Raw genomic sequence first — 27,161 nt, 5'->3', positions numbered from 1 at the left:
TATGTCTTTCTTGTGTGGACCCCTGTCTAACCCAATAAGGCAGAAAGGATTATTCACCCTTTTGTGCTACATCACGCTCGTTAATAATTCTACTATGACTCAACGACACTAATCTACATCATTGTTAATGTACCTTCCCTTTGCCCTCCAACATTATTTCATGTGAAAGCATGCCTTATTAATCTTTGTATCCCATACAGGAGCAGAGGATCTAGATGGATTGTTAAATAAGAGAATGAATGGTATGAATAGGGTGTGCGTGTGAAGATTAGGAGAAAAAAGAGGAAGGCATATGTGCAATGTCAAGTTTAAAGCATGTGCTCCAGGAAAAGTATAGGGAACTCACACTATGACTTGTTGCCAAAGCAGAGGAAAAATAAAGAGTTATATTTAGCCAAGAAAAATGTGAAGGGGTGATGGCTATCTTCCTTGGGGTTTCTTTCTACTATGTTAGGAAACTTACTCAGCGTCCTAAGGTAACCAAGAATCAAGGAGTGGTAATTTTAAGTATTACAATGAAAGAGTGGGATTTGCCATTTTAAAATGTTTTAGTGGGAACTGACAGAGCTTGAGGAAGTTATAAACATATATTTTAATGTACAATACGTTTGCTGTTGGTATTCAGAGTGCTCAGTCTCTCACTTGTGTACGACTGCTTGTGACCTCATGGACTGCGGCCTGCCAGGTTCCTTTGCCCATGGAATTTTCCAGGCAAGAATCCTGGGGTGGGGTGCCATTTCCTACTCCAGGATAAACCTGCAATTCTTGCATCTCCTGCATTGGCAGGTGGATTCTTTACCACTAGCACCACCTGGCAAGCCTAGTTCTGTGAATTTTTTAAATGCAAGCAATCATGTAACCATGATCACAAGATCCATAACAGCTCTATGACCAAAAAAACCTCCTTCATCCTGACAGTATGAACATCAACATCTCTAATCACTAACCCCTGACAACCACTAAACTTCTTCTCTGACATGACAGTCTGGTCTTTTCTAGAATGTCATACAAATGGAAGCATACAGTATGTGACCTTTAGAGTATCACTTCTCTCACTTAGCATAATACATCTGAGATTCATAAAGGTTGTTGTGTACAGAGAAGATGTTTTCTCCCTTTTTTCTCAGTTTGTATGGACTGCGTTGGTTTATCTAGTCATCACATGAAGGACATTTGGGCTGTTTCTAGTTTTTAGTGATTAAGAATACGGCTGTTATAAACAGATCTTTGTGTAAAGATAAGTTACCATTTCTCTTGAGTAAAGAAATTAGCTTCTGGGAAACCATTTCACATTCCCACCGGTAACACATCAATATTTCAAACTCCCCAAGTCCCTGCTAGAAATGGGTATCGAGTCCAGCAGTGCCTGTGGTTTTAGTTGCACTCCGAAGAACTAATGACACTGAACATGTTTCCATGTGTCTTACATGCCTTTTGCGTATTTTCATTGGTGAAGGGTCTGTTCAAATCTTTTGCTGGTTATTAAATTGGGTTAGATGTTTTCAAATTATTATATTTTCATAGTCCTTAGCATATTTTGGATACAAGCCCTGTGTCAAACATGTGGTTAGCAACTATTTTCTCCCAGCCTATGCCTTGTGTTATTCTCTTAACAATGTCTTTTGGAGGACAAAAGTTAGTAATTTTGCTGAGGTCTGGCGTGCTGTGATTTTGGGGTCACGGAGAGCCGGACACAACTGAGCGACTGAACTGAACATGTCATTATTTTTTGCTTCATGGATTACACTTCTGTTGTTTTACCTAAAATGTTTGCCTTATTAAACATAACAAAGATGTTTTATATTTTACGGTTTTTATGTTTTACATTTAGTCTAGGATTCATTTTGAATTAATTCTTGTATGTGGTGTGAGGTAGAACTCAAAGTTCATTTTTTGCCTATAGAACTATGGATGGAGGTTTGTGACACTGTACAGGAGGCAGGGATCAAGACCACCTCCAAGAAAAAGAAATGCAAAAAGGCAAAATGGCTGTCTGAGGAGGCCTTACAAATAGCTGAGAAAAGAAGAGAAGTGAAAGGCAAAGAAAAGGAAAGATATACCCATTTGAATACAGAGTTCCAAAGAATAGCAAGGAGAGATAAGAAAGCCTTCCTCAGTGATCAATGCAAAGAAACAGAGGAAAACAACAGAATGGGAAAGACTAGAGATCTCTCCAAGAAAACAAAAGATACCAAGGGAACATTTCATGCAAAGATGGGCACAATAAAGGACAGAAACAATATGGACCTAACAGAAGCAGAAGATATTAAGGAGAGGTGGCAAGAATACACAGAAGAACTATACAAAAAAGGTCTTCATGACCCAGATAACCATGATGGTGTGACCTCTCACCTAGAGCCAGACATCATGGAATGCAAAGTCAAGCGGGCCTTAGGAAGTATTGCTACAAAGCAAGCTAGTGGAGGTGATGGAATTCCAGTTGAGCTAGTTCAAATCCTAAAAGATGATGCTGTGAAAGTGCTGCACTCAATATGCCAGCTAATGTGGAAAACTCAGCAGTGGCCACAGGACTGGAAAAGGTCAATTTTCATTCCAATCCCAAAGAAAGGCAATGCCAAAGAATGCTCAAACTACCACACAATTGTACTCATCTTACACGCTAGTAAAAGTAATGCTTAAAATTCACAGAAAACCTTAAAGACACCACCAAACTACTAGAGCTCATCAATGAATTTGGTAAAGTTGCAGGGCACAAAATTAGTAAACCAATCTCTTGCATTCCTATATACTAACAATGAAAGATCAGAAAGAAAAATAAGGAAACAATCCCATTTACTATCACATCTAAAAGAATAAAATACTTAGGAATAAACCTATTAAGGAGTCAAAATACCTGCAGTCATAAAACTATGAAACACTAATGAAAGAAATCAAAGATGACAAGCAGAGAGAAGATAAATCAAGTCCTTGGATTGGAAGAATGAAAATATTGTGAAAATAATTTTACTACCCAAAGCAATCTAGAGATTCAATGCAATTCATATCAAATTACCAGTGGTATTTTTTCACAGAACTAGAACAAAAAAAGTTTTCAATTTATATGGAAATACAAAAGATCCTCAACAGCCAAAACAATCTTGAGAAAGAACAATAGAACTGGAGGAATCAGGATCCCTGACTTCAGACTATACTACAAAGTATATTACAAAGTATCTGGTCATCAAAACAGTATGGTACTGGCACAAAAACAGATAGATAGATTAATGAAACAGAACAGAAAGTGCAGAGATAAACCTATGCACCATGGTCAACTAATAAGACAAACGAGTCAAGAATAAAATAATGGAGAAAAGACAGTCTCTAATAAGTGGTGCTGGGAAAACTGGACAGCATGTAAAAGAATAAAACTAGAACATTCTTTGACATCATACACAAAAATAAACTCAAAGTGGATCAAATACCTAAATATAAGATCCAGACACTATAAAACTCTTAGAGGAAAACAGGCAGAACACACTATAACATAAACTGCAACAGTACTGGATCCACCTCCTAGAGTAATAAAAACAAAAATTAACAAATGGGACCCATTTAAACTTAAAAGTTTTTGCAAAACAAAAGTAAGCATAAACAAGATGAAAACCATTTTCACAAAATGGGAGAAAATATTTGCAAACAAAGAGACCAACAAGGGATTAATCTCCAAAATACACAACCAGCTCATGCAGCTCAATATAAAAAAATAAAACAACTCAAAAAAAAATAGGAGGAAGATCTATACAGACATTTCTCCAAAGACAACATTCAGATGGCCAAAAGCACAGGAAAAGATCTTCAACACCACTAATTATTAGAGAAATGCAAATCAAATCTACAATGATAACCTCATACCAGTCAGAATGGCCAACAACAAAAAGTATACAAATAATAATGCTGGAGAGGGTGTGGAGAAAAAAGAACCCTCCTGCACTGTTGCCAGGAACATAAACTGGTACAACTATTATGGAAAACACTATGGAGTTTCCTTAAAAAAATTAAATACAGAACTACCATATGATCCAGCAATTCCACTTCTGTGCACAAATCTGGAGAAAACCATACTTCCAAAAGATATATGCACCCCAATGTTCACTGCAGCACTATTTACAATGGCCAAGACATGGAAGCAACCTAATATCCACTTACAGAGGAATGGATAAAGAAGATGTGGTACATATAAGATGTACATATGTGGTACAAAAAATGAAATATTACTCAGTCATAAAAAAGAATGAAATAATGCCGTTAATAGTTTCAATGAGTAATAACCAGGAACAGACTTCACTGTCAAGTAGAAAATAAACTTTTTTTTATTAAAACAAAAAAGTATTTAAAAGCCAGGGCTACAGGATGCAAATGGGTGAATTTATGTGTAAAAAAAGGGGAAACTCAGAAAAAGGGGGATCTAAACTTAAAAATATATACATAATATATGATATACTATATTACCTAAATATGAATTTATTAAGTAACAGTGATTATATATTATATGTGATACAATATCCATATATATATATATATACACACACACATCTGAGTATTTTTCATTTTTAAAAAGTTTTATTGGCATATAGTTGATTTACAATGTTGTGTTAGTTTCTGTTTGTACAGCAAAGTTAATCAGTTATACACATAGCCACACTCTTTTAGATTCTTTTCCCATATAGGTCATTACAGAGTACCAAGTTGAGTTCCCTGGCACCACTGTTTCTTATTCATCTTTAATTGAAAACCATCTTTTCAATTCTTCAATCTCACTACTACACATAAGCAACACTCAAGTTCTATAGATATATATACCTTTTCTTTCCTACCATGACACATGGCTTGTGGGATCTAAGTTCCCCAACCAGGGATTAAACCCAGGATGGTGGCAGTGAAAGCACGATGTCCTAACCACTGGAGCACCAGTGAATTCTCCAGTCCTATAGACGCTGCTTGCACAATACCTCTGTGTTTTCAATTCCCTCTGCCATCCAGTTCAGTCTCTCATTACCTTTCAACCAGACTTATCTTAACAAACATTTCTGACTCCCTACCGCTAAGCTCTCATAACTCCCAAAGTGTCTAGATACTGTTTCCAGATTAATGTTTTGATTCTGATATATTCTTTGGAAACACTTTAAATAACTTCTTACACTATTTTCTCCAACTTTAAACTTCACGTAATTCAAAGTGGTCCAAAAAGTAATCCCAACTAATCTTTCTACCCTTATTTTGCCCTTCTACATACAGAATTTATCTGGGCAGAGCAAAAGAAACTCCTCAGTATTTCCTGGACATAACTCATTTCCTCTCTCCATGCTGCCTGTGGTTTATTCCTTATATTCAAATGCCCACATCTTGACCTAGACATCTCAAATGAAATCTCTTTCAGAAGTTTTTTCTTGATCCCTGCCAACAGAGGAAGTCTTGCCATTTTTGACTCTTCCAGAGATCTGAGTATTTTTTAATTACATGACAATGGAAACTATCTAAAAGGAACTAATGGATACTTACCATGGGTGCCAGACTTGTTTACCTCAAACATCACACACTTTGACCATTAAATTTAAGTGCTCACTCAAATCAACAACAAAGGGTAGCGATAACTTTCAAAGAGGAAAAGAAGAGAAAAGTTTGGAACTCTCTTTAGAGATGGCAAAAATTTGTCCTTGGAATGGAAAGCAGGAATTTCAGGAAAATCTTCTCTCCTCCCAACACAAAAGTAGAAATACTAGATAAAATATGATAAATACACTTTTAAACATGGCACACACATGGGGAAAAAACTCACAGAAATCCTTAAGAGGCCAAAATGAAAAATAAACAGAAAATAAGAGACTCTATAAAAACCCTAAAACTGAATGCATCAAAATAGACTCAAAATACAGAAAGCAAAAATAGACCTATCTATAAGAATAACTTAATAAATTCATATAATAATACTTTAAAACTTCTGTTATTAATAGATCAAACTGACAAAAATGTGACTAGTATTTAAAAAACATAATCAAGAATTGGAGAATACAAATTCTTCTCAATATAGAACATCTACTGAAACTAACCATACACTAATCCATTAAGCAAATCTTATAAATTTCAAAAATATCTTCCATACAGACCAAATTCTCTGATCATAAGTCAATTAACATACAAATAAAAGTGAAAATGTAAAAGCTATTTTCAGAAACATTAAAAATAAACTTCCAAATAACACAGATGCTAAAGAAGAAATAATAAAAAGTAAAAATTACCTGAAAATGAGTATTAATGAAAAGAAAACATATCCAAACTTAAAAATCAACAAAGTCAAAAACAAAGTTATTTGTTGTATTCGTCTATTTGAAAGACTAATAAAATTAACAAATCTCTGGCAATAGTGCTCATGAAAAAAAGAAAAAAACTAATAATCAATATTAATGGTACAAAAGAGGACATCTCTGTAGAAAATAAACCCAGGTAGTCACTAACAGAGCTTTTGTTTATTCTTTAACAGCAACCTGAATTAAATGTAGGTGGCCCTCTGTATCCATGGATTCAACCAACCATGGACGGGAAAAAAAAATTTAATTCCAGAAATTTCCAAAAAGCAAAATTTGAACTTACCAGGTGCTGACAACTATCTACATAGCATTTACACTGTATTGGGCATTATAAGTAATCTACAGATGATTCAAACTACACGGGAGGGTGTGTGTTGGTTATATGTAAATACTATGCCATTTTATATAAGGGACTTGGGCGTCTGCGGATTTTGGTATCCACGAGGTCCTGAGAACCAATCCTCCAAGGATATCTAGGAACAACTGTATACCACATCCTTCAGAGGAGGGGGATGGCTGGTAAAGGATGAAGACAGGGAGTAGGTTTTTTGAAAAGCAGAATCTTAGCTTTTAACAATGCCATAAGGATGAACATGTGACTTATCTTTAGATCTCTTCGGTGAGCTTTGACTTTTTTTAAATCACTCAGTTGAATTCATCTATTTGAAGTGAGTCACAATGAAAGGAAAAACGGCAACTAACTAGAGGTTAAATAATTAAGAGGATATAGAGGAAACTGACAACTGTAGAAAAGAATATAAAAATCAACAACCTAAATAGACTGATAAGCATTAAGCAGGTAAATTAGCCATTAAACTGCATTTGTGTATGCACACTGTCTTACCCTGCCCCACTCGACCCAGAGTTTTTACTGGCAAATTCTCCCTAATTGATGATTTCAAGATTATGCAAAATTCTTACAAAGAATGATAAAAGATAAAACACCTTCATTTATTTAATGAGGTGTATATAATCTTGATAACAACAAAAAAAAAAGTACCAAGTACCAAACAGAAAAATGATAAATTTTCCTCATAAACTCAGAATCAAAACTTACCACGAGGGCTTCCCTTTTGGCTCAGTGGTAAAGAATCTGCCTGCCAATGCAGGAGACATAGGTTCAATCCCTGGTCTGCGAAGATTCCACATGCCACAGAGCAACTAAGCCTGTGTACCGCAACTACTGAGCTTGTGCTCCAGAGGCCAGGAGAACACTACTGAGCCCACGTGCCACAACTACCAAAGCCTGCACCATGGAGCCCAACAAGAGAAGCCACTGCAATGAGAAGCCCACGCACTGCAACTAAATATTACTCCTGACTGCCACAACTAGAGAAAAGCCCGCACAGCAACCAAGAATCAGCAGAGCCAAAAAGGGAAAAGAAAAAAAAAACCACTAAATCCTAAATTTTATGAAGTATATTAAAATAATACGAGGTCCAAATTAGATTTTTCCCAAGGATATATAGATGAATAAACATTAAAAAAACTACTGATGCAATTATTCATGTTAAAAAATTATGGACTACTGGTTCCAGAAAAGATAAAGTAGATGCACTCTCCTGCTAAATACAACCCTAAACCCCGACATTATATCTAAAACAAAGCGAAGAAGATTCTGAAGGTGGAGAATTTAAAAAAAGGACTGACCAGGGACCTTGGAACTCAAGAAATGACACAGCAGTTAAGTCCCTTTGTAACCTGAAAAACAGACTTGCTTGCTCCTCTTGAATGTTCTCAATTAAACTTGATGGTGGAAAGAAAAATCGTAATACTGTCTAATGTGGTTCTAAACGTATGTACAGGAAATAGGTAAAATAATTTATAAATAGGGGAGAGTAAAATTCATGAAGAAAGGTAAAGTTTTTAAGCTTCAAATTGGAAAATGATGATACCAACAGAAGTTATGTATATATAATACTTAGAGCAACCACTACTATATATATACACACACACACACAAAGAGATACACTCAAAAACACTATCAATAAATAAAGATGGAATTCTAAAGTTTTCAAACAATTCACAGGAAATAGGAAAAAGACAGACAAACCAAAAGCAGAGGAAACAAACAAAAAACTACAAAATAAAAGGAAACTTTCTTGAGTCTGTATGTTTACATCTTTTGCCAAATTTCAGAAAATTTCAGTCATTATTTCTTTGAGTACATTTTCAGTCTTGTCCTCTTTCTCTCCTTCAAGGACTCCGAAGGCAAGAATGTTAGACCTTTTGTTATGATCCCACAGATCCCTGAGGCTTTTTGTTTAAGTCTCTTCTTTCTAATTTTAGATTATTTTGAGTCTCTGTTATTCAATTAGGAAGTTTCGATTGCTTTGTCTTCTAGTTCACTGATGCTTTCCTCTTCCCCCTCCACTTTCCTATTGAGCCTAACCATAGAACTTTTCACTGTGGGTTTGTACTTTTCTGTATCAAAATTTCCACTTGTTTCTTCGTTTTATCTTCTATTTCTTTGCAGTGTTTTTCTATTTTTTTCCCTTCTTTCAAGAACGTTTGTAACTGCTCAGTGAAGCATTTTTATCATGACTGCTTTGTGATCTGCATCAGTAATTCTAACACCTTTTATCATCTCAGTGTTGACACCGATTGCCTTTTGTTACACATCTTCCTGGTTCTTGGTATGAAAATCCATCTTCGAATGAAACCTGGATATGTTCATACTGTGTTATGAGACTATGGATCTTATTTAAACCTGTTTTAACTGGCTTTCTGTGACACTGCTCCAGCAGGGGAAGGTCACAGGGTGGAAGGCACCACACTTCATTACTGACACGTAGAGGGAGAAATCCAAGCTTCCTGGGGCCTTCACTGACACTTGAGGGAAGTCTCCTCATTACCCTTGGCTGGAGGTGGGGGTACAGGCTGACTGACAATGCACTGGGAGCAGCCTCATCACTGCTGGCTGATGGTCGAAGACATAACTCTCTAATACACCTCTTCTGACACAACCTCATTGCTGCTGGGTGGGGATCAAAATCCAGGCTCTCTATGGACACAGTATGGGAACAGGTGAGAAGTCAAGGCTCACAACCAGCGAGGAGGGAAGAAGTGCCAGCTCTCTGCTTGGTCTTCTCTGATACCACACTGTGGTGGCGCTGAGATACTCTGTTCTCATGAGGATGGAATTCTAAGTTCTCCATTCAGCCTCTTCAGGTCTGGGTTGGGGTAATGCCAGTTTTTCTGTAGTATCTGGCTAAAATGGAGTAGACTGTGTCTAAAAAGTCTCCTATCTTGCCAGGCTGTTCTATTCCTGGTCTTTTTAGCTAGAGATAGCAGATCCTTGTCAGACTCTGTGTGTATGGGCACCCTCCTGTTGATGCCTGCAGGCTACTGGCTTATCCAGTACTCAGTGTTGGATATAAAGCAAGCAGAAAATCCAAGGGACCTGCCACCATGCCATTCTTAAGGAACCAAAGTCCCTAGACTTCTTCTCCCTACCTTTCAGAGTCTTGTGTTTTGTGGGGCAGAGTTTAATGGGAGAAATAGGGGAAAGTATGTCCACTTTATCTTCCTGAAAGTAGAAATCCTCCTAAATTTTATTTTTATAGCCACTTCATCTATTTCTAGAATGAATTTTAAGGGGGACTTTCCTGGTGGTCCACGGGCTAAGACTCCCAACGCAGGGAACCCGGGGTCTACCCCTGGTCAAAGAACTAGATACCACATGCTGCAACTCAGAGTTTGCATGCCACAACTAAAATCCCACATACCACAACTGAAAGATCTCGCAAAAGGCAAATGGCTTCCCTCATGGCTTAGACAGTAAAGAATCCACCTGAAATGCCAGAGACCTGGGTTCGATCCCTGGGTGGGGAAGACCCCTAAAGGACAGCATGGCAACCCACTCCAATATTCTTCCCTGGAAGATCCCACGGACAGAGGAGACAGGCAGGTCGCAAGGAGTTGGACATGACTAAGCAACTAACACTTTCACTCTTTCATATGGCAGCTAAGACTGGGTACAGCCAAATAAATAAATATTTTTTAAAAAATAAATGAAGAGAATGATTAGGAAAATAATACTTCATTTGTCCCTATCAAACTTGATCTCTGGCAACTGATTTAGAGAATCTAAAACATAATACAAGCAACAGTTAAGCTTTTAGAAGCTTTGGGATTTTACTTGGCCTTTACTTAAACATAAACAAAAGTGTGATGTGGGAATCAGAAAGTCACTGTAATCTCAAACTCCAACCAACACAGAAGTTAGCCTATCTGAAGCATTTTACTCAGCTCTGAGTACCAGATTTTAAGATCCAATAAACCAATGATAAATCTGAAGAATAAGACTATAGTGGTTCCAAAGACTGAAAGAACTAGAGATATTTCACCTGAAGAAAGAAAAGGGGAACTAAGGAATAAGGATTATGTAATAGCAACTTTTAATATGTATTAGGCTCACAATTTTAAAAAGAGGCAGAAAGGCACGGTCACCTAAGTTGACTTCTTATACATCAGAATTTTCTAACAATCTGAACTGCCTAAAAAATAATGGCCTTCTGTACTATCTTTTGTTCCCTGTTATCAGAAGTATTCAAATGAAGACCGTATGTCTACCAGCTGGAAATATTGCTTGGTGGATTGCTTCAGTAGGAGACAGATTAGTGATCTCTAAGATATGATTAACGGTGCTGCCTGAAGTGGTACTGTGGAGGTGGGGTGTGATTGCTGCTGAGCTGGAAAAATGCCTGATATTCCCACCCAGCTTCAACGAGACCTTCCGCTTACATATCCAGCATCTGCAGTGGCTTTTATTAGGGGAGGTGGAAGTGAGTTGGAGAAAAGGATTATGCTTCAGAGCAAAAGTTAAAAAAATGATTGAAGTGAAGACATGAACTGAGGCCTCTTTGAACTTTCCATTCTGTGATGAATTCTTAGCTCTCAGCTATATTCCAGAAAAGTAAGATCATCATCTTATTACAGAATTACTGCAGACGACATTAATATATGTAATTTTAAAAGTCTTGTTTTTTTTCTGTAATGGGGCTGTTAGAATGAATGAAGATCTCTTTGCTACCTGTGTCAGTACAGCCTATAGAGGGCCTGGGGTGAGTTTTTGTTTTTCCTCTGAAAAACACTGATAAACTAAATGCCTTTTTATTAAAAAAATAAAAAGTAGCTACAGAAAAGTAAGCCTTGCAAACCCAGGAAATTATACATTTTAATTTGTACTTCTATCAAGGAAAGAATAGAAAAAATTAGCTGTTACGTTAACTAAATTCTAAGTGAATATACTATATTATCAAAATAATTATATAACTTTTGCAAAATTAAAGGCAATTTGTTACCTATTAGAATAGCAAAAAATGGGCAATACTATATGAAACTTTCTAGACACCTGAATCTTCAATAAACTTCCTCATCATGAAAGTTACAGATCATTTCATGATTCATATCCATACTAACAACAGTGACCACCATAGTTGATCTACAGGAACTTTTTTAAAAGCATGTTTGGAATTATTAATCTTACCAAGCTTAAAAAATTCACAGATTTCAGAATCATTTTTCTTACTGTCATTCTAGTGGAATTCTTATCCATAAAATAACTAGAGATTGTATTCTCAACACAGAAGTTCACTGGCTTCTATAGAAATAACATTTATGGTGCATAAGTCAGTCTAAAGGCCTATGATGTGTATTTTGCTGAGGCATGATTCAGACGATGGCAGAGAGATGTGCCACTTACATGGTAGTGAATCTACCCCATCACTCAGCATGGCTAGATCAACATGGTTTGCTTTCTTTGTAGTTTACGTATTTTGTGAACAAATTACATGCTAAATGGTATACCAAATCAAGGGAATTGAGGTCTTATGATAAAACCTTTGTGGAACATTAAGATACCTCAAACACCATTGTATTTCATATGTTTTAAAATGTTATATGTAAATTTACATATAAAATTTAAAAAATGACAACAACACAATGTAGTAACTATGAAAATATTTCAAAATATTTTCAGACACTTTACTTTCATAAAAACTTATTTTCTCACAAAGGGAAACATGGAAAATTTAGAAAATATTGCATAGCAAAACTAAGAAAAATAAATAACCCTTTAAATATACAGAACAATGAACTTTAACAGAAAAGCACCAGTGATTTTTATGGATCCCATTTTAAGATACAAAGGGCTGAATGAATTCAGATTTTGTTACACCATTTAACATTTAATTAAGTTAAACCGTTTATTATAAGCCTACAAGACTACTCAACTGATTTAAACAATTATACTAAAACTTGATGCTTTCAGCACTAAAAAGCAAAAAACAGAATTAAGTTTCCTATTAAATTTGAGATGCTCATAAATTATATCACCAAAAGGTTACTCACTTGACATTATTACTATACCATTAAGATCATAAAGATAATAAAAGCTTAAGTGAAAACATCTAATCATCAAATTTCCTTTAGGGAAACCAGGCAACAGAATTAATGTGATAAAGTTATAATTTATTACTTCTAAAATTTATATACTACATACTATTTCTTGATGTTATCAGCTATATTTTACAGATGTATATTTTTAATTTAAAAGTATCATATGTCTGAAGGAACACAGTTTACACTTTTTCTTTTAAATTTTAAGAGATTTATGTTTATGACATAAATACATTTACTGATTTTCTTTAAAGTCCAGCATCTCTTTTACATAGCTCTTTTTTAATCTACTTACTGCTAAAAAATTTCAAAACATTTTGAATTTAATGAAGAAAAGATTAAGCAAACAATACCTGGTGCGTCTCTGTAAACTGATTAAAATACCAACTAGTAATCTTTGAAGATGAGTTACCTTTTAAGCTTTTATTTTAATTACATATAGAAAGTGAATCTGCTTCTTGTATGTGGCAATTAATATTCAACATTTTTAAGGCATCCTGGAAATGCGTATAAATTCAAGAATAGATTCTTTACCAGGGACACAGCCAAAAGATGGTGTTCTAAAATCAGTTTTTAATTCTCAAGATGCTGTACACTAAACCGTATAATTTCTAAAATCTCAAGCTTGTTAATAGCAGAACTGTTGGAAGAATAAATAATACGTTAGCGCTATTACCTTTCAGTCGGTGACTTAGAATCTGTTCCAAAATGGCTGCAAAGTTGTTAAATTCAGGAGAAGAATCATCAATTGTCTCAAAGCAGGACCGATCAATCAGGGTCTTCACAGAAAACCTATGGGGGAAAAAATATATTATTGCTTTTAAGTAAACATGATTCATTCACCGAGTAGGAAGAATGGAAGGAAAGCAATCCAGAGAAATATTACAGAAATGTTTTATAAGATTATATGCTCTGAAAACTCCATTTACTCAATGGAGTAAATTCACTCTGTACACAGAAAATTTACAGAAATATCAGCCTTTTTGACATATATTTATTATCTGTTGACTGCATTAAGACTTAGAAATAGTTCACTGTCCTCAGAGCCATTAAAATCAGAATAAACAAAATGACCTAAATTATTAAGTCCAGAGCCATAATACAACTTATAGGAGTTTAAGCATCAAACCAAAATGCTTTTAAGAGTTTTGGAGAACAAAATTGATTAAGATAGGATTTGAGTATTCATGAAGTGTAGATCCCAAGTTTTTATGAACTATAACAGGGAAACATAACTGTAAAGTACACTATATTTCTCCTTCTCTTCAGAATGTCCTTTGTCTCTATTTCTGACTGCCAAATACCAATGCATTTCCCAAGACTCAGCTTAAATGCCATCTTCTCAATGAAGAACTATCCTCTACATATTCCTAGCTCAAAGTAGCATCTTGTTTGTATCTCCTTTAAGAGATGATTACAACTTTTCTTACTGTTATTACTTGTATTGTCTATCTCTCTTATTAGAATACAAATTCCTTCAGGGCAGAAGCATATCTTTTGTGTGTTTATATCTTTCTTAGCATATAGGACAATGACTTGAAGGATATACGCTGTAAGTACCTGCTGATATATATTTGTAAGACCTATTTTGACGGACTGGCAAAAAGGCCAATGTCACAGTAAGACAAAAAAGAAAGTTCATGATTTCTAACATGTATACCTTCCTGGAACCACAATCAAAATCAGGATCTGGAGAAGTTCTGTTGTCCCTAGCACTTCCCTCATGCTATCTCTGTATCATTGGAAAAGACCCTGATGCTGGGAAAGACTGAAGGCAGGAGGAGAAGGGGACAACAGAGAATGAGACGGTTGGATGGCATCACCGACTCGAAGGACATGAGTTTGAGCAAGCTCCAGGAGATGGTGAAGGACAGGGAAGCTGGCATGCTGCAGTCCATGGGGTCACAAAGAGTAGGATACTAATGAGCAACTGAACTGACCTGATCCCTTTGTAAGCATACTATCCCTTTACAGTCACATCCTATGAAGGGTGAGTGTCTAAGTAAAGACAATCAGTAGCGTAGGAAGAGAAGGGGTAATGATGAGAACTGTTAAATAATTAGAAAGGTAAACTATGGACTTCCCAGGTGGCGTAAGTGGTAAAGAACCTCCCTGCCAAAGCAGGAGACATAAGAGGTGCAGGTTCAATCCCTGGGTCCCGAAGATCCCCTGGACGAGGGCATGGCAAGCAACTCCAATATTGTTGCCTGGAGAATACCATGGACAGAGGAGCCTGGTGGGCTACAGTCCATAGGCTTGCAGAGTCAGACACAACTGAAGCGACTGAGCGCACGCACGCGCGCACACACACAGACACACACACAGACACACACACACACACACACACACACACACGGCAGGTAAAGAAGTACAAATTGTTCCTTCGGTTTTAGGCTTACTGGCAATGTTCATTCAATCAGGACAAAAAATACAAGACATAAGTATAAAGGCAAATATAAAGATATTTGTTTATAAGTTAAATACTGGCACTCCTCCCTTTGCACATAAAAATGTGCAAACTGAAATCATGCAGTGTGATCTCAATAATCAATAGAAAGAATTACAATTATTCTGTGCCCTTCACAAATTTTTGTCAAAACATTAAAAACTCTCTGCTGGTTATAAGGCACAGGGAAATGGAAAAAACAGTCAAACGTTATTTAGTACACTGTAATTTAAAACATGAGCAATATTGAGAATTAAGGTGTCTTCTTTTTAAAAAAAAAACTTACTAAGAATAGTTGGAAAGTGTTTACTTTCTTCTCATTGTATAATTTAAAATATTAGTGAGTGTGAAGAAAGCTGAGCACCGAAGAATCAATGCTTTTGAACTGTGGTGTTGGAGAAGACTCTTGAGAGTCCCTTGGACTGCAAGGAGATGCAACCAGCCCATCCTGAAGGAGATCAGTCCTGGGTGTTCATTGGAAGGACTGATGCTAAAGCTGAAACTCCAATACTTTGGCCACCACATGCGAAGAGTTGACTCACTAGAACAGACTCTGATGCTGGGAAGGATTGGGGGTGGGAGGAGAAGGGGACGACAGAGAATGAGATGGCTGGATGGCATCACCGACTCGATGGACATGAGTTTGGGTAAACTCCGGGAGCTGGTGATGGACAGGGAGACCTAGCGTGCTGCGATTCATGGGGTTCCAAAGATCGGACATGACTGAGTGACTGAACTGAACTGAACTTATGTTGTCTAAGCCTGGGCAAACAGTCATATGCTTTTCTACGTTTGAATCAGTTCCAACATTTTACCCTGTGAATTTTCAAAGCAGTGAGAATCTCTGAGAGGCCCTATAGTAGTATTATTACATCTTTTGGTCATAACCACTTTGTTCATTTATATCAACGTTTCCTTCAATAATTTCCTCTGGCTGATTATCTAAATTCTCTTGAATGGCAGCAGTTTGGGCTTACCTGCTGGCTCAGATCATAAAGAATCTGCCTCCGATTCAGAAGACCCAGGTTTGATCCTTGGGTCAGGAAGATTCCCTGGAGAACGGAAGAGCTGGACACAACTGAGTGACTAACACTATCACTTTCAATCAACATTCCAATGATCAACTGTTTCTTCTATGGGTCCATTTACGTTCCATTCAGTTTTACTTCCAGCATTATCACTGTTTCTTGCCCCAGTGTCATCATTGTTGGCCAATTTACTCTTTTAATTGTGCATTTCCAGACAACAGCATGTGGGTTTATAAAAAGGAGACAAAGAAACAACATTCCTGCAGGTTTTGATTTCCGTGTATGAACCAGTAACAGATGCACAGTGACCAATCCTAGACAGACTCTGAAGCAATGATGTGACTGGTCACTAACCATGATGTGCATCTGTTATTTACACAATGATCTGTGAACTAAAGAGCTACCAGCAAAATTTTATTTTATGCAACTACTCACAAATAATATAGAAGTCAAAGTGTTAGCCACTTAGTCGTGTCCGATCTTTATGACCCCAAGGACTGTAGCCTGCCAGGGTCCTTTACCATGGGATTTCCCAAGCAAGAATACTGGAGTGGGTATCCATTCCCTTCTCCAGGGGAATCTTCCCAACCCATCAATTGAGCCCAGGTCTCCTGTATTGCAGGCAGGCTTCTCTTGGGCTCAGCTGGTAAAGAATCCATCTGCAATGGAATCCAGGGAGAGCTGGATTCAATCCCTGGGTTGGGAAGATCCCCTGGAGAAGGGACCGGATACCCACTCCAGTATCCTGGCCCGGAGAATTCCATGGACTGCATAGTTCATGGAGTCGCAAAGAGTTGGACACAACTGAGTGACTTTCACTTTCACTTTCTTTATTTACTGCCTGAGCCACCAGAGAGTTGTTGTAGGGACTGCTAATATTAAATTCTAGTAACTAAAAACAGTGCAAATGGGAACTGTGCAAAGTGAAGACTGCCTTACAGTCCTCAAACCAAATAAACTCATTACATGTTAGCATAAATATTTTTATTAAAACTATATTTTTCAAAACTAAAAGCTGTAATAGTATTATTTAAATCTTTGCAAATATCTTTAGTGTTGTACTTAATAGACAATAACTAGCATCTCACATCTGTTTCTGCATTCAAGCTATTCTAATATCACACACCATATAGTCTCTGGAAAACTCCATTTACACTTGTTTAAAAATGGGAACTAAAAAGCATATAATATCCCAGACATGTTAAGAAAATATTATGACGTTTCAGACCTCTGAAAGGGTCTGAGTTCAGGAGCACACTTTGAGAGCCACTAGCCCACAGTATTCTTTGTATGGAATGAAACAACAATGCAACTAGAATTACACATCCTTGAGAAACTAGTCACTCAATTTTCAGTCTTCTTTGGTTCAGACAAATAACTAACCAGAAAAGGCTGAGACAAATTAATGTTCAACAGAGAAGGCAATGGCATCCCACTCCAGTATTCTTGCCTGGAGAATTCCATGCACAGAGGAGCCTCGTGGGCTGCCATCTATGGGGTCGCAAACAGTCAGACATGTCTGAGCGACTTCACTTTCACTTTTCACTTTCATGCATTGGAGAAGGAAATGGCAACCCACTCCAGTGTTCTTGCCTGGAGAATCCCAGGGACAGTGGAGCCTGGTGGGCTGCCATCTATGGGGTCGCACAGAGTCAGACACAACTGAAACAACTTAGAAGCAGTAGCAGCAGCATAGTACTATTTACAGCAACTGGAGCTCCATGGAGGAGCCACTATGTAAAAGACACAGACAAAAAAAGAATAACTATGAAGTAATTGATGGAAGTTTGTTGTATCTAATAGACAAGTTAGATAAATACTACGTGTAATGCATGAGTATGAATAGAAAGAAAAACAAAGTAAACTAAAATCAAACTATAGCAGGGACTTGAAATCCACTTTTGTCTACCTGCCCTTTTCATTGACAATACACTAGAAAAGTGCTGTCAATCTTCAGCAAACTTTTAAGAATAACAAAAAAAGTTTCATGTTCTTATTTCATAAGAGAAAGAAATGCTAAGTGTTCCTAAAATGAATAAACAAAAGCCATATAGTCTCCACCTCCATCTTTGACCTAAAAAGAAGGAAACTTCTGAATGTTTCTCTCTAATCTTTAATAGAACAGAATGGAAAATCTAACTCTGCAATCACATTCAAGGTAGCAGTAATCTACCTCAATTTCAAAAAAGTATGGCATTTAAGATAGCAAGCACACAGGTGAAATGAACTGAAAATGATATTTAAAGATAATAGAGTGCTTATTTCACTAAAAAGAGCCAGAACTCAATTTCCACCTGTAACAGCCCGGTAAGATTTCAGCCACTGCTGTCCTCCAGGAATAACATAAAATTACCTAACAAATGTTTTTTGTAAAAGCAATAGGAAGGAAAAGTCATGGAGAGTAACATATATATTTTTGCAGCATCAAGAGCCCTGTACAGCTCAATCAAAGGTCAATAAAATATGAATCTTTCTGTCATGTTGTTGAAGTAGATTATCTCCTATAGAAGACACTATGTGCATGACAAAAATCTAAAATGGTGAATCTCAGAGCATCAAATTACTTGTAAGTCAATATGTGACTAAAAACAAAAACAAAAGCAAAGTGTAAATATCCTAAAGCATATCATTAGGCACATTTTCTGTTATTTTCAAGCATGAAGATATTTTAAGGCTGAGAAAGCATTTCAAATAATTTCTATTATAACAGGGTTAATAATGAAGAAATTACTGTTTCCCAGCATTGCTTCATTATTTATAGCCTGCTCTTCTCCTGTCAACACAAATAAAAACTTCAGAAGGCAAATTAGTTATTTAGAGTCCATGCTTTTACTTCTAGCTAGCCAAGTCTTCCCATTCAGCATTTACTTCTCTAGAATTATGCGACTAGCTCCACTATGCCAGAATAGTGAGAATTTTTTCCTCCATAATCCAGTAACTAAGACATAAAAACCAAACCTGTAAAAGAATTTCAGTACATCTAAAAAATGTCACACAGATGCTGAGCTATTTCCTGATAATGATGACATTAATATTAGTCATCTATTTCCCAAAGAGTAATGATTTTAAAATAATGAAATGACAATTTGATGAATGTCTAAAAATACCAAATCAAGTCTAAGTAACAGCTTTTACATAAGAATTAAAAAGTAAAAAATTGTACATAAAAGGGTCTTTTAATTAAATGCTATTTTTTGAAATGTCTCTGTCTTAAAAGATTCTCTTTCCTACCTTCAATGTTCAAAGAAAATTTTTGTTAGTTCAGAAATAAAAAAAATGATTGTGACTAAAACCATCAAATTTAAGAAAGCAGGAACTACCTTTTACCCTTTGGAAACATATCAAGAAAGATGTTTACCAAAACTACATTTAAAAAAAAAAATCTTCACTACACCCATTTAAATTAATTCCTTCCACAGTAAACAGTAAACAAGTTTCTAACGTAACAGTAACAACAAATTATTAAAGGCAAAAAATGTGACAACAAAGTCAAAAATAAAATAGCTTTTCCTGAGAAAACTAAAAACAGAATTACTATATGATCCAGCAATCCCACTCCTGAGCATATATCCTCAGAAAACATAATTTGAAAAGATACATGCATCCTAATGTTCATAGCAGCACTACTTACAATAGCCAAGATATGGAAACAAGTAAATGTCCATCAACAGATGAATGGATAAAGAAAACGTGGTACATATATACAATGGAATATTACTCAGCCTTAGAAAAGAATGAAATAGTGCTATCCGTAATATGGATGGATCTAGAGATTATCATACTCGGTGAAGTAAGCCAGACAGAAAGACAAGTATCATATGATACCATTTATATGTAAAAATTTTAAAAGAATGATACAAATGAACTTATTTGCAAAACAGAGAGACTCACAGACATAGAAAACAAACAAGTTACTAAAGGGGAAAGATGGGGAAGTGATAAATTAAGAGTTCAGGATTAACAGATACATACTACTATATATAAAACAGATTACCAACAAGGACCTACTGTACAGCACAGGGAACTATACTCAATATTTTGCAATAATCTATAAGGGAAAAGAATATGGAAAGGAACACCTACATCCATATATCTGGATCACTGTGCTGTATACTTGAAACTAACAGGATATTATAAATCAACTATACTCAATAAAGAAAAATAATCTTGTTGCAGGTCCCCCCAAAATGACTTCATGAAATATCTCACTGTTTATTAGAAAAGAAACTACTTAAAAGTAGAAATTCATCTTTAATATGTAAAGGCCCTGTATTAGTAATATACAAAGATGTATTCACATACACAGAGAAGAATCAAGTAGGAAAGAAATATATTTCCATCTCTTTAAAACGAGCTTATATAATCTTAACTATTTGTCAAACAAGCATCAGAAAAATATTAATTTCACAAAATGAGATTTTCTTATCTATATTTTTACATTCCTTTATATGGAATTATACTTGAAGATAAACAAAGTACATAAAAGCTTATAGAAACATTACACTTCAAAACCAAAAGGTGTTCAGAAAACCTATAATCATTTATGAGTGCTATTTTAAAAAGTATCCAAATTGTAAGAGAATTCTTTCCACTACTACCACACCAAATTTACAGGATTCCTTATAACATATTATTATTGCAAGTAGTCTTTACCAAGGGGTGGGGTAACTATCCTCTGCCATTGCTGTATCTATTATCAATAATCAACAAGGAGATGGCTGCCAAGAGATATGATACAATCCACCCCAAATGTAAAATAGTGACTATGGATGATAATGAGCACCGTATCCAGGTATCTATCTGTTCACTGGAAAGCCTATTTATTTTATTTTACACCAGAAACCCCTCACAAATCTTTCTGAATCAGCAATTCGCCTTATTTTCTTTTAAAGTCTTACGAGAGTTAAGAATTCCCAATAATCATGTGTTTTCCCCCTTTATCTTTCCTAAAATTTAAATCTCCTTTATAAGTAGAAAAAAACTTTTCACATATCCATTTAGCAGGATTCTGAGACTATCGTCCACAGGCAAAAACCAACCAGTTGCCTGCTTCTATTAAGTTTTATTGAAACACAGAACAAAAAAATTCCAAACCTCTTCTCTGGAATATATACACTGTAACTCAAGTCTCTTTTGACAGAGTTTACCATTTTTTTTCTTTTTAAATTTTGCTTAGTGTAAAAAAATGAGAGACAGAGAGAGAGGTATATTTTAAAATATTTTCCCCATATGTACTATCAAAATTGCTTGTAAAACAGAATTGTTAATCTAAACACCTAAGACTGAGATATCATATTAACATCTTGCATTGCTACATAAGCAGATGGACGACAGCAGATTGCACAACATGAAAAATAACCTGAAGCACTATCTTTAAACAAAAGGACAATTTTTTAAACATTTTTAAAATTTATTGTTATTGAAAGGTAACTTTTATAGAGTTTTGTTGTTTTCTGTCAAACCTCAACATGAATCAGTCATAGGTATACATATACCCCTCCCTTTAGAAGCTCCCTCCCCATCCTACTCCTCTAGCTTGATACACAACCCCTGTCTGAGTTTCCTGAGCCATACAGCAAATTCCCATTGGCTATCTATTTTACATATGGTAATGTAAGCTTCCATGTCACTCTTTCCATATCTCTCACCCTCTCCTCCCCTCTCCCCATGTCCACAAGTCTGTTCTCTATGTCTGTTTCTCCATTGCAGCCCTGTAAATAAATTCTTCAGTACCATTTTTCTAGATTCCATGTATATGCATTAGAATATGATATTTATCTCTTTCTGACTCACTTCACTCTGTATAATAGGTTCTAGGTTCATCAACCTCATCAGAACTGACTCAAATGCATTCCTTTTTATGGATGAGTAATATTCCACTGTGTATATGAACCACAACTACTGTATCCATTCTTCTGTCGATGGACAGCTAGGTGGCTTCCATGTTGTAGCTACTGTAAACAGTGCTGCAATGAACAATGGGATACATGTGTCTTTTTCATTTTGGTTTCCTCAGAGTATATGCCTAGGAGTGGGATTGCTGGGTCATATGGTGGTTTTAATCCTAGTTTTTTAAGGAATCTCCATACCATCTTCCACAGTGGCTGTATCAATTTATATTCCCACCAACAGTGCAACAGTATTCCCTTTTCTCCACACCCTCTCCAGAATTTACTGTTTGTAGACTTTTTGATGATGACCATTCTGAGTGGCATGAGGTGAAATCTCATTGTGGTTTTGATTTGCATTTCTCTAATAATGAGCGATGCTGAGCATCTTTTCATATGTTTGTTATCCACCTGTATGTCTTCTTTGGAGAAATGTCTGTTTAGGTCTTTTTCCCACTTTTTAATTGGGTTGTTTGTTTTTCTGGTATTGAATTGTATGAGCTGCTTGTATATTCTGGGCTTTTGTTTTTGGGGAGATTTTTGATCACAGCTTCAATTTCAGTGCTTCTAATTGAGTTGTTCATAATTTCTATTTCATCCTGGTTCAGTCTTGGAAGATTGAACTTTTCTAAGAATCTGTCCATTTCTTCCAGGTTATCCATTTTATTGCCATATAGTCGTTCATCAGTTCAGTTCAGTTCAGTCGCTCAGTCATGTCCGACTCTCTGCGACCCCATGAATCACAGCACGCCAGGCCTCCCTATCCATCACCGACTCCCTGAGTTCACTCAAACTCATGTCCACAGAGTCGGTGATGCCATCCAGCCATCTCATTCTCTGTCGTCCCCTTCTCCTCCCACCCCCAACCTTTCCCAGCATCAGAGTCTTTTCCAGTGAGTCAACTCGTCGCATGCGGTGGCCAAAGTATTGCAGTTTCAGCTTTAGCATCAGTCCTTCCAAAGAACACCCAGGATCGATCTCCCTTCTAAGGGATCTGGTTGGATCTCCTTAGTCTCATAATCCTTTGTATTTCTGCATTGTCTGTGGTAAGCTCTCCTTTTTCATTTCTAATTTTGTTGATTTGATTCTTCTCTTTTTCTTGATGAGTCTGGCTAAAGGTTTGTCAATTTTGTTTATCTTCTGAAAGAACCAGCTTTTAGTTTGTTTTATTAATCTTTATTATTGTTTCTTTCATTTCTTTTTCATTTATTTCTGCTCGGATCTTTATGTTTCCTTCTACTGATTTTGAGGGGTTTTTGTTCTTTTTCCAGTTGCTTTAGGTGTAGTTGTCTATTTTAGTTGTCTACTTGACGTTTTGTTTGACGTTTGTTTCTTGAGGTAGAATTGCATTGCTATAAATTTCCCTCTTAGGACTGCTTTTGCTGCATTCCATAGGTTTTGAATTGTCATGTTTTCATTGTCATTTGTTTCTAGAAATTTTCTGACTTCCCTTTTGATTTCTTCAGAAACCTGTTGGTTATTTAGAAACGTGTTGTTTAATCTCCATGTGTTTGTGTTTTTAGTTTTTCTCTTGTAATTGATATCTAGTCTCATAGTGTCATGGTTAGAGAAGATGCTTGATATGATTTCATTTTTCTTAAATTTACTGAGGTTTGATTTGTGACCCAAGATGTGGTCTATCCTGGAGAATGTTCCATGTGCACATGAGAAGAAGGTGTATTCTTCTGCATTTGGATGGAATGTCCTGAAGAAATCAATGCGATCCACCTCATCCAATGTATCATTTAAGACTTGTGTTTCCTTATTAATTTTCTGTTTTGATGATCTGTCCACTGGTGTGAGTGGGGTGTCAAGGTCTCCTACTATTATTGTGTTATTGTCAACTTCTCTTTTAATGTCTGTTAGTGTTTGTCTTATATATTGAGGTTCTCCTATGTTGGGTGCATAGATATTTACAATTGTTATGTCTTCCTCTTGGATTGACCCCTTGGTCAATATGTAGCATCCTTCCTTATCTCTTGTAATCTTTAGTTTAAGGTCTATTTTGTCTGATATGAGGATTGATACTCCAGTTAAAAAAAACTTTCTTTTAAAAGTAAAAAAAATACTTTATTTTGCTTAACATTTGCATGGAATATATTTTTCCATCCTCTCACTTTCAGTCTATATGTGTCTTTAGGTCTGAAGTGGGTTTCCTGTAAACAGCATATATATGGGTCTTGTTTTTGTATCCACTCAGCCAATCTGTTTCTTTGGGTGGGAGCATTTAATCTATTTAAAGTAATTATTGAGATATATGTTCCTATTGCACCTTTCTTAATTGTTTGGGGTTGATTTTGTAGATCTTTTTTCTTCTGTTGTATTTCCTGACTATATAAGTCCCTTTAACATTTGTTGTAAAGCTGGTTTGGTGGTACTGAATTCTCCTAACTTTTGCTTGTCTGAAAAGCTTTTTATTTCTCCATCAATTTTGAATGAGATCCTTGCCGGGTACAGAAATCTTGGTTGTAGGTTATTCCCTTTCAGTACTTTAAATATATCCTGCCATTCCCTTCTGACCTGCAGAGTTTCTGCTGAAAGATCAGCTGTTAAGCGTATGGAGTTTCCTTTGTATGTTACTTGTTGCTTCTCCCTTTCTGCTTTTAATATTCTTTGTGTTTAGTCTTTGTTAGTTTCATTAGTATACGTAGGACAAAACAATTTTTTACAACTTGTTTAAAATTAGAAAGTATTCAAACAAAAATCTTCCTATCTTAAATTAATTCATTTGATTTCTTATGTGAAATAATTTCCAATTAAAATCAGCTTAATAAAGAATAGACTTTCACTGGACACCTGTATCACATATCACTTTAGAATTCAATTGTTCTTTGTCCAAAGACAAATGAAAATATTCAAATAATGTATTTTAACATAAGTAAGCTATCTAGGCTTCCCAGGTGGCTCAGTGGTAAAGAATCTCTCTGGCAACACAGGAGATGAGGGTTCGATCCCTGGGTTGGGAAGATTCCCTGGAGAAGGCAATGGCAACTCACCCCAATATCCCTGCCTGGGAAATTCTATGGACAGAGGTGCCTGGAAGGCTACAGCCCACAGGGTCACAAAAAGATTGGGACACTATTTTGCAACTAAACACTAACAATGACAAGCTATCTAGTAAACTAGATAGACAGTTCTACTACTGAAGCTATTAGATGTTTTAATTTCAATGCTTTATTTTTTTCACAGTTTTTAAAGGTTATATCCACTGATAATTACTAGAAAATATTTGCTATATTCCTCGAGCTGTACAATATATCCCTGTAGCTTATTTTATACCTAGTATAAAATATATTTTAAAAAAATTGTTTTTAAGCATGTACCTCTTAATCTCCTACCCTTACACTCCTCCTCCCCCAGTTGTCCCCCCACTGGTAACCACTAGTGTGCTCTCTGTATCTGTGAATCTAAAGCTATTCGATGTTTAAAACCCCCTCATTAGAGATTATTCATAAGGGTGGCTTTTTTTTTAAAGAAGTAAGTGAGAATGGTTCTTTACTTTACCTTCAACCTTGTTTTAGAAATATCTACTGCTACTATTCTTCACTAGTTGGACATAATTACCTCATTTGACAAACATCCCTACTATGTACTAGATGCGGGGAATAAAATAGATGCTCAATAAACTATGATTCCTGGACTTGAGAAATGCACATTCCCATAGAAGACAAAAAGATAACTAGATTACAGCATAATGAGCACCATATTTATTAAAAAGTATTTTGGGATTAGAGGGGATAAATGGTTCTAACATTACTGGAGAAGCAGTAAAGGTAAAATTTGGATTTACTGTAATAAATCAAGGGTCAAAAGGATAGAAATCAAAAATATAAAGAGTTGACCCTTGAACAACACAAGTCTGAAGTGCGTTAAGTCCACTTATACAAGGACCATTTACTTCCCATTTATACTACAGTAGTATATGATTACGGTTGGTTGAACCTGTAAATGCAGTCACAGTTTGGAGGGCTGACTGTATACACATGACTGCTAAACATGGATTTCTGATGTGTGAAAGGTAAGCACCCCTAAGCCTCATACTATTCAAGGGTAAACTGTACAGAAAATGAAAAAGAATATATAACCAGCAAGCTCATACAGAGAAAACTATATGGAATAAATGAAATAACAAAAAATAATGATACATAAGAGAAAAAGTGAACATAAATAGTAAAATGGTAGTAATAAACCCAAAAGTAATAATATTAAATATAAATGGGCTGCTGCTAAGTCACTTCAGTCGTGTCCGACTCTGTGTGACCCCATAGATGGAAGCCCACCAGGCTCTCCCGTCCCTGGGATTCTCCAAGCAAGAACACTGGAGTGGGTTGCCATTTCCTTCTCCATAAATGGGCTAAATGCTCTAAATAAAAAACCAGATAAAATGTAAAATTCAATTCTATCCTGCCTACAAAGAGACACTTTTAAGGACCCAGAAATACTGAAAGTTAAGAATAAAAAGTATATCATATAAACATTAACTAAAAGAAAGCTATTTTAACTATGCTAATAGCAGAAAAAACTAGACTTTAAGGTAGGAACACTATTGGAGATAAAGAAGGACATTTCATGATAACAAAGGAATGAAATCACTAGGAAGAGATCACAATTCTCAATCCGTACCCACCTGGTAATCGAACAACAAAATATTTTAGCAAATAAATGACAGAACTAAACAGAGGAATAGACAAATCTACACTCAAACAGATCTGACAGATCTAACATATCTCTCTTAACATCAGGCTAAGCATACAAAAAACTAGGAAGGCTAGAGAAAATGGGAACATAATGACATCTATAAAACATGAAACCAACAATGACAGAATACAGTCCTCCCTTGATAACTGCAGGGAATTGGTTCCAGGAACCCTGAAGAAACCAAAATCCACAGATGCTCAAGTTCCTTAGAGTTGACCCTCCATATTGCTGGATGTGGAACTGGTGAAAACAGAGGACTGTTTATATTCTTTTCAAACACATATGAAAGAGTTACTAAAATTCACCAAATGTTGCATTGTAAAGCAAACATAGATAAAAATTCAAAACTTTAAAATCTTTTCGAATACTCTCTGCACAGTGGAATTAAGTTAGA

At 35.9% G+C, this 27,161-nt stretch overlaps 1 protein-coding gene across 4 annotated transcripts in view; it reads right to left on the bottom strand.

Moving 5' to 3' along the window:
• RUNDC3B (RUN domain containing 3B) overlaps positions 1-27,161 on the bottom strand; it is a 179,132-nt gene that overhangs the window by 138,616 nt on the left and 13,355 nt on the right. For all 4 annotated transcript variants that reach the window (XM_055420596.2, XM_088833770.1, XM_088833775.1 and 1 more), the window contains exon 2: positions 13,384-13,499. In XM_055420596.2, coding sequence (XP_055276571.2) covers positions 13,384-13,499 — 116 coding nt within the window. The remainder of the gene's footprint in view (positions 1-13,383; positions 13,500-27,161) is intronic.

The sequence above is a fragment of the Moschus berezovskii genome, chromosome 3 (assembly GCF_049115385.1).
Source record: "Moschus berezovskii isolate FMDL1 chromosome 3, NW_MosBer_1.0, whole genome shotgun sequence".
NCBI lineage: Eukaryota > Metazoa > Chordata > Mammalia > Artiodactyla > Moschidae > Moschus > Moschus berezovskii.
The sequence above is the reverse complement of the archived record's forward strand: the minus strand, read 5'-3'. Positions and strand labels throughout refer to the sequence as shown.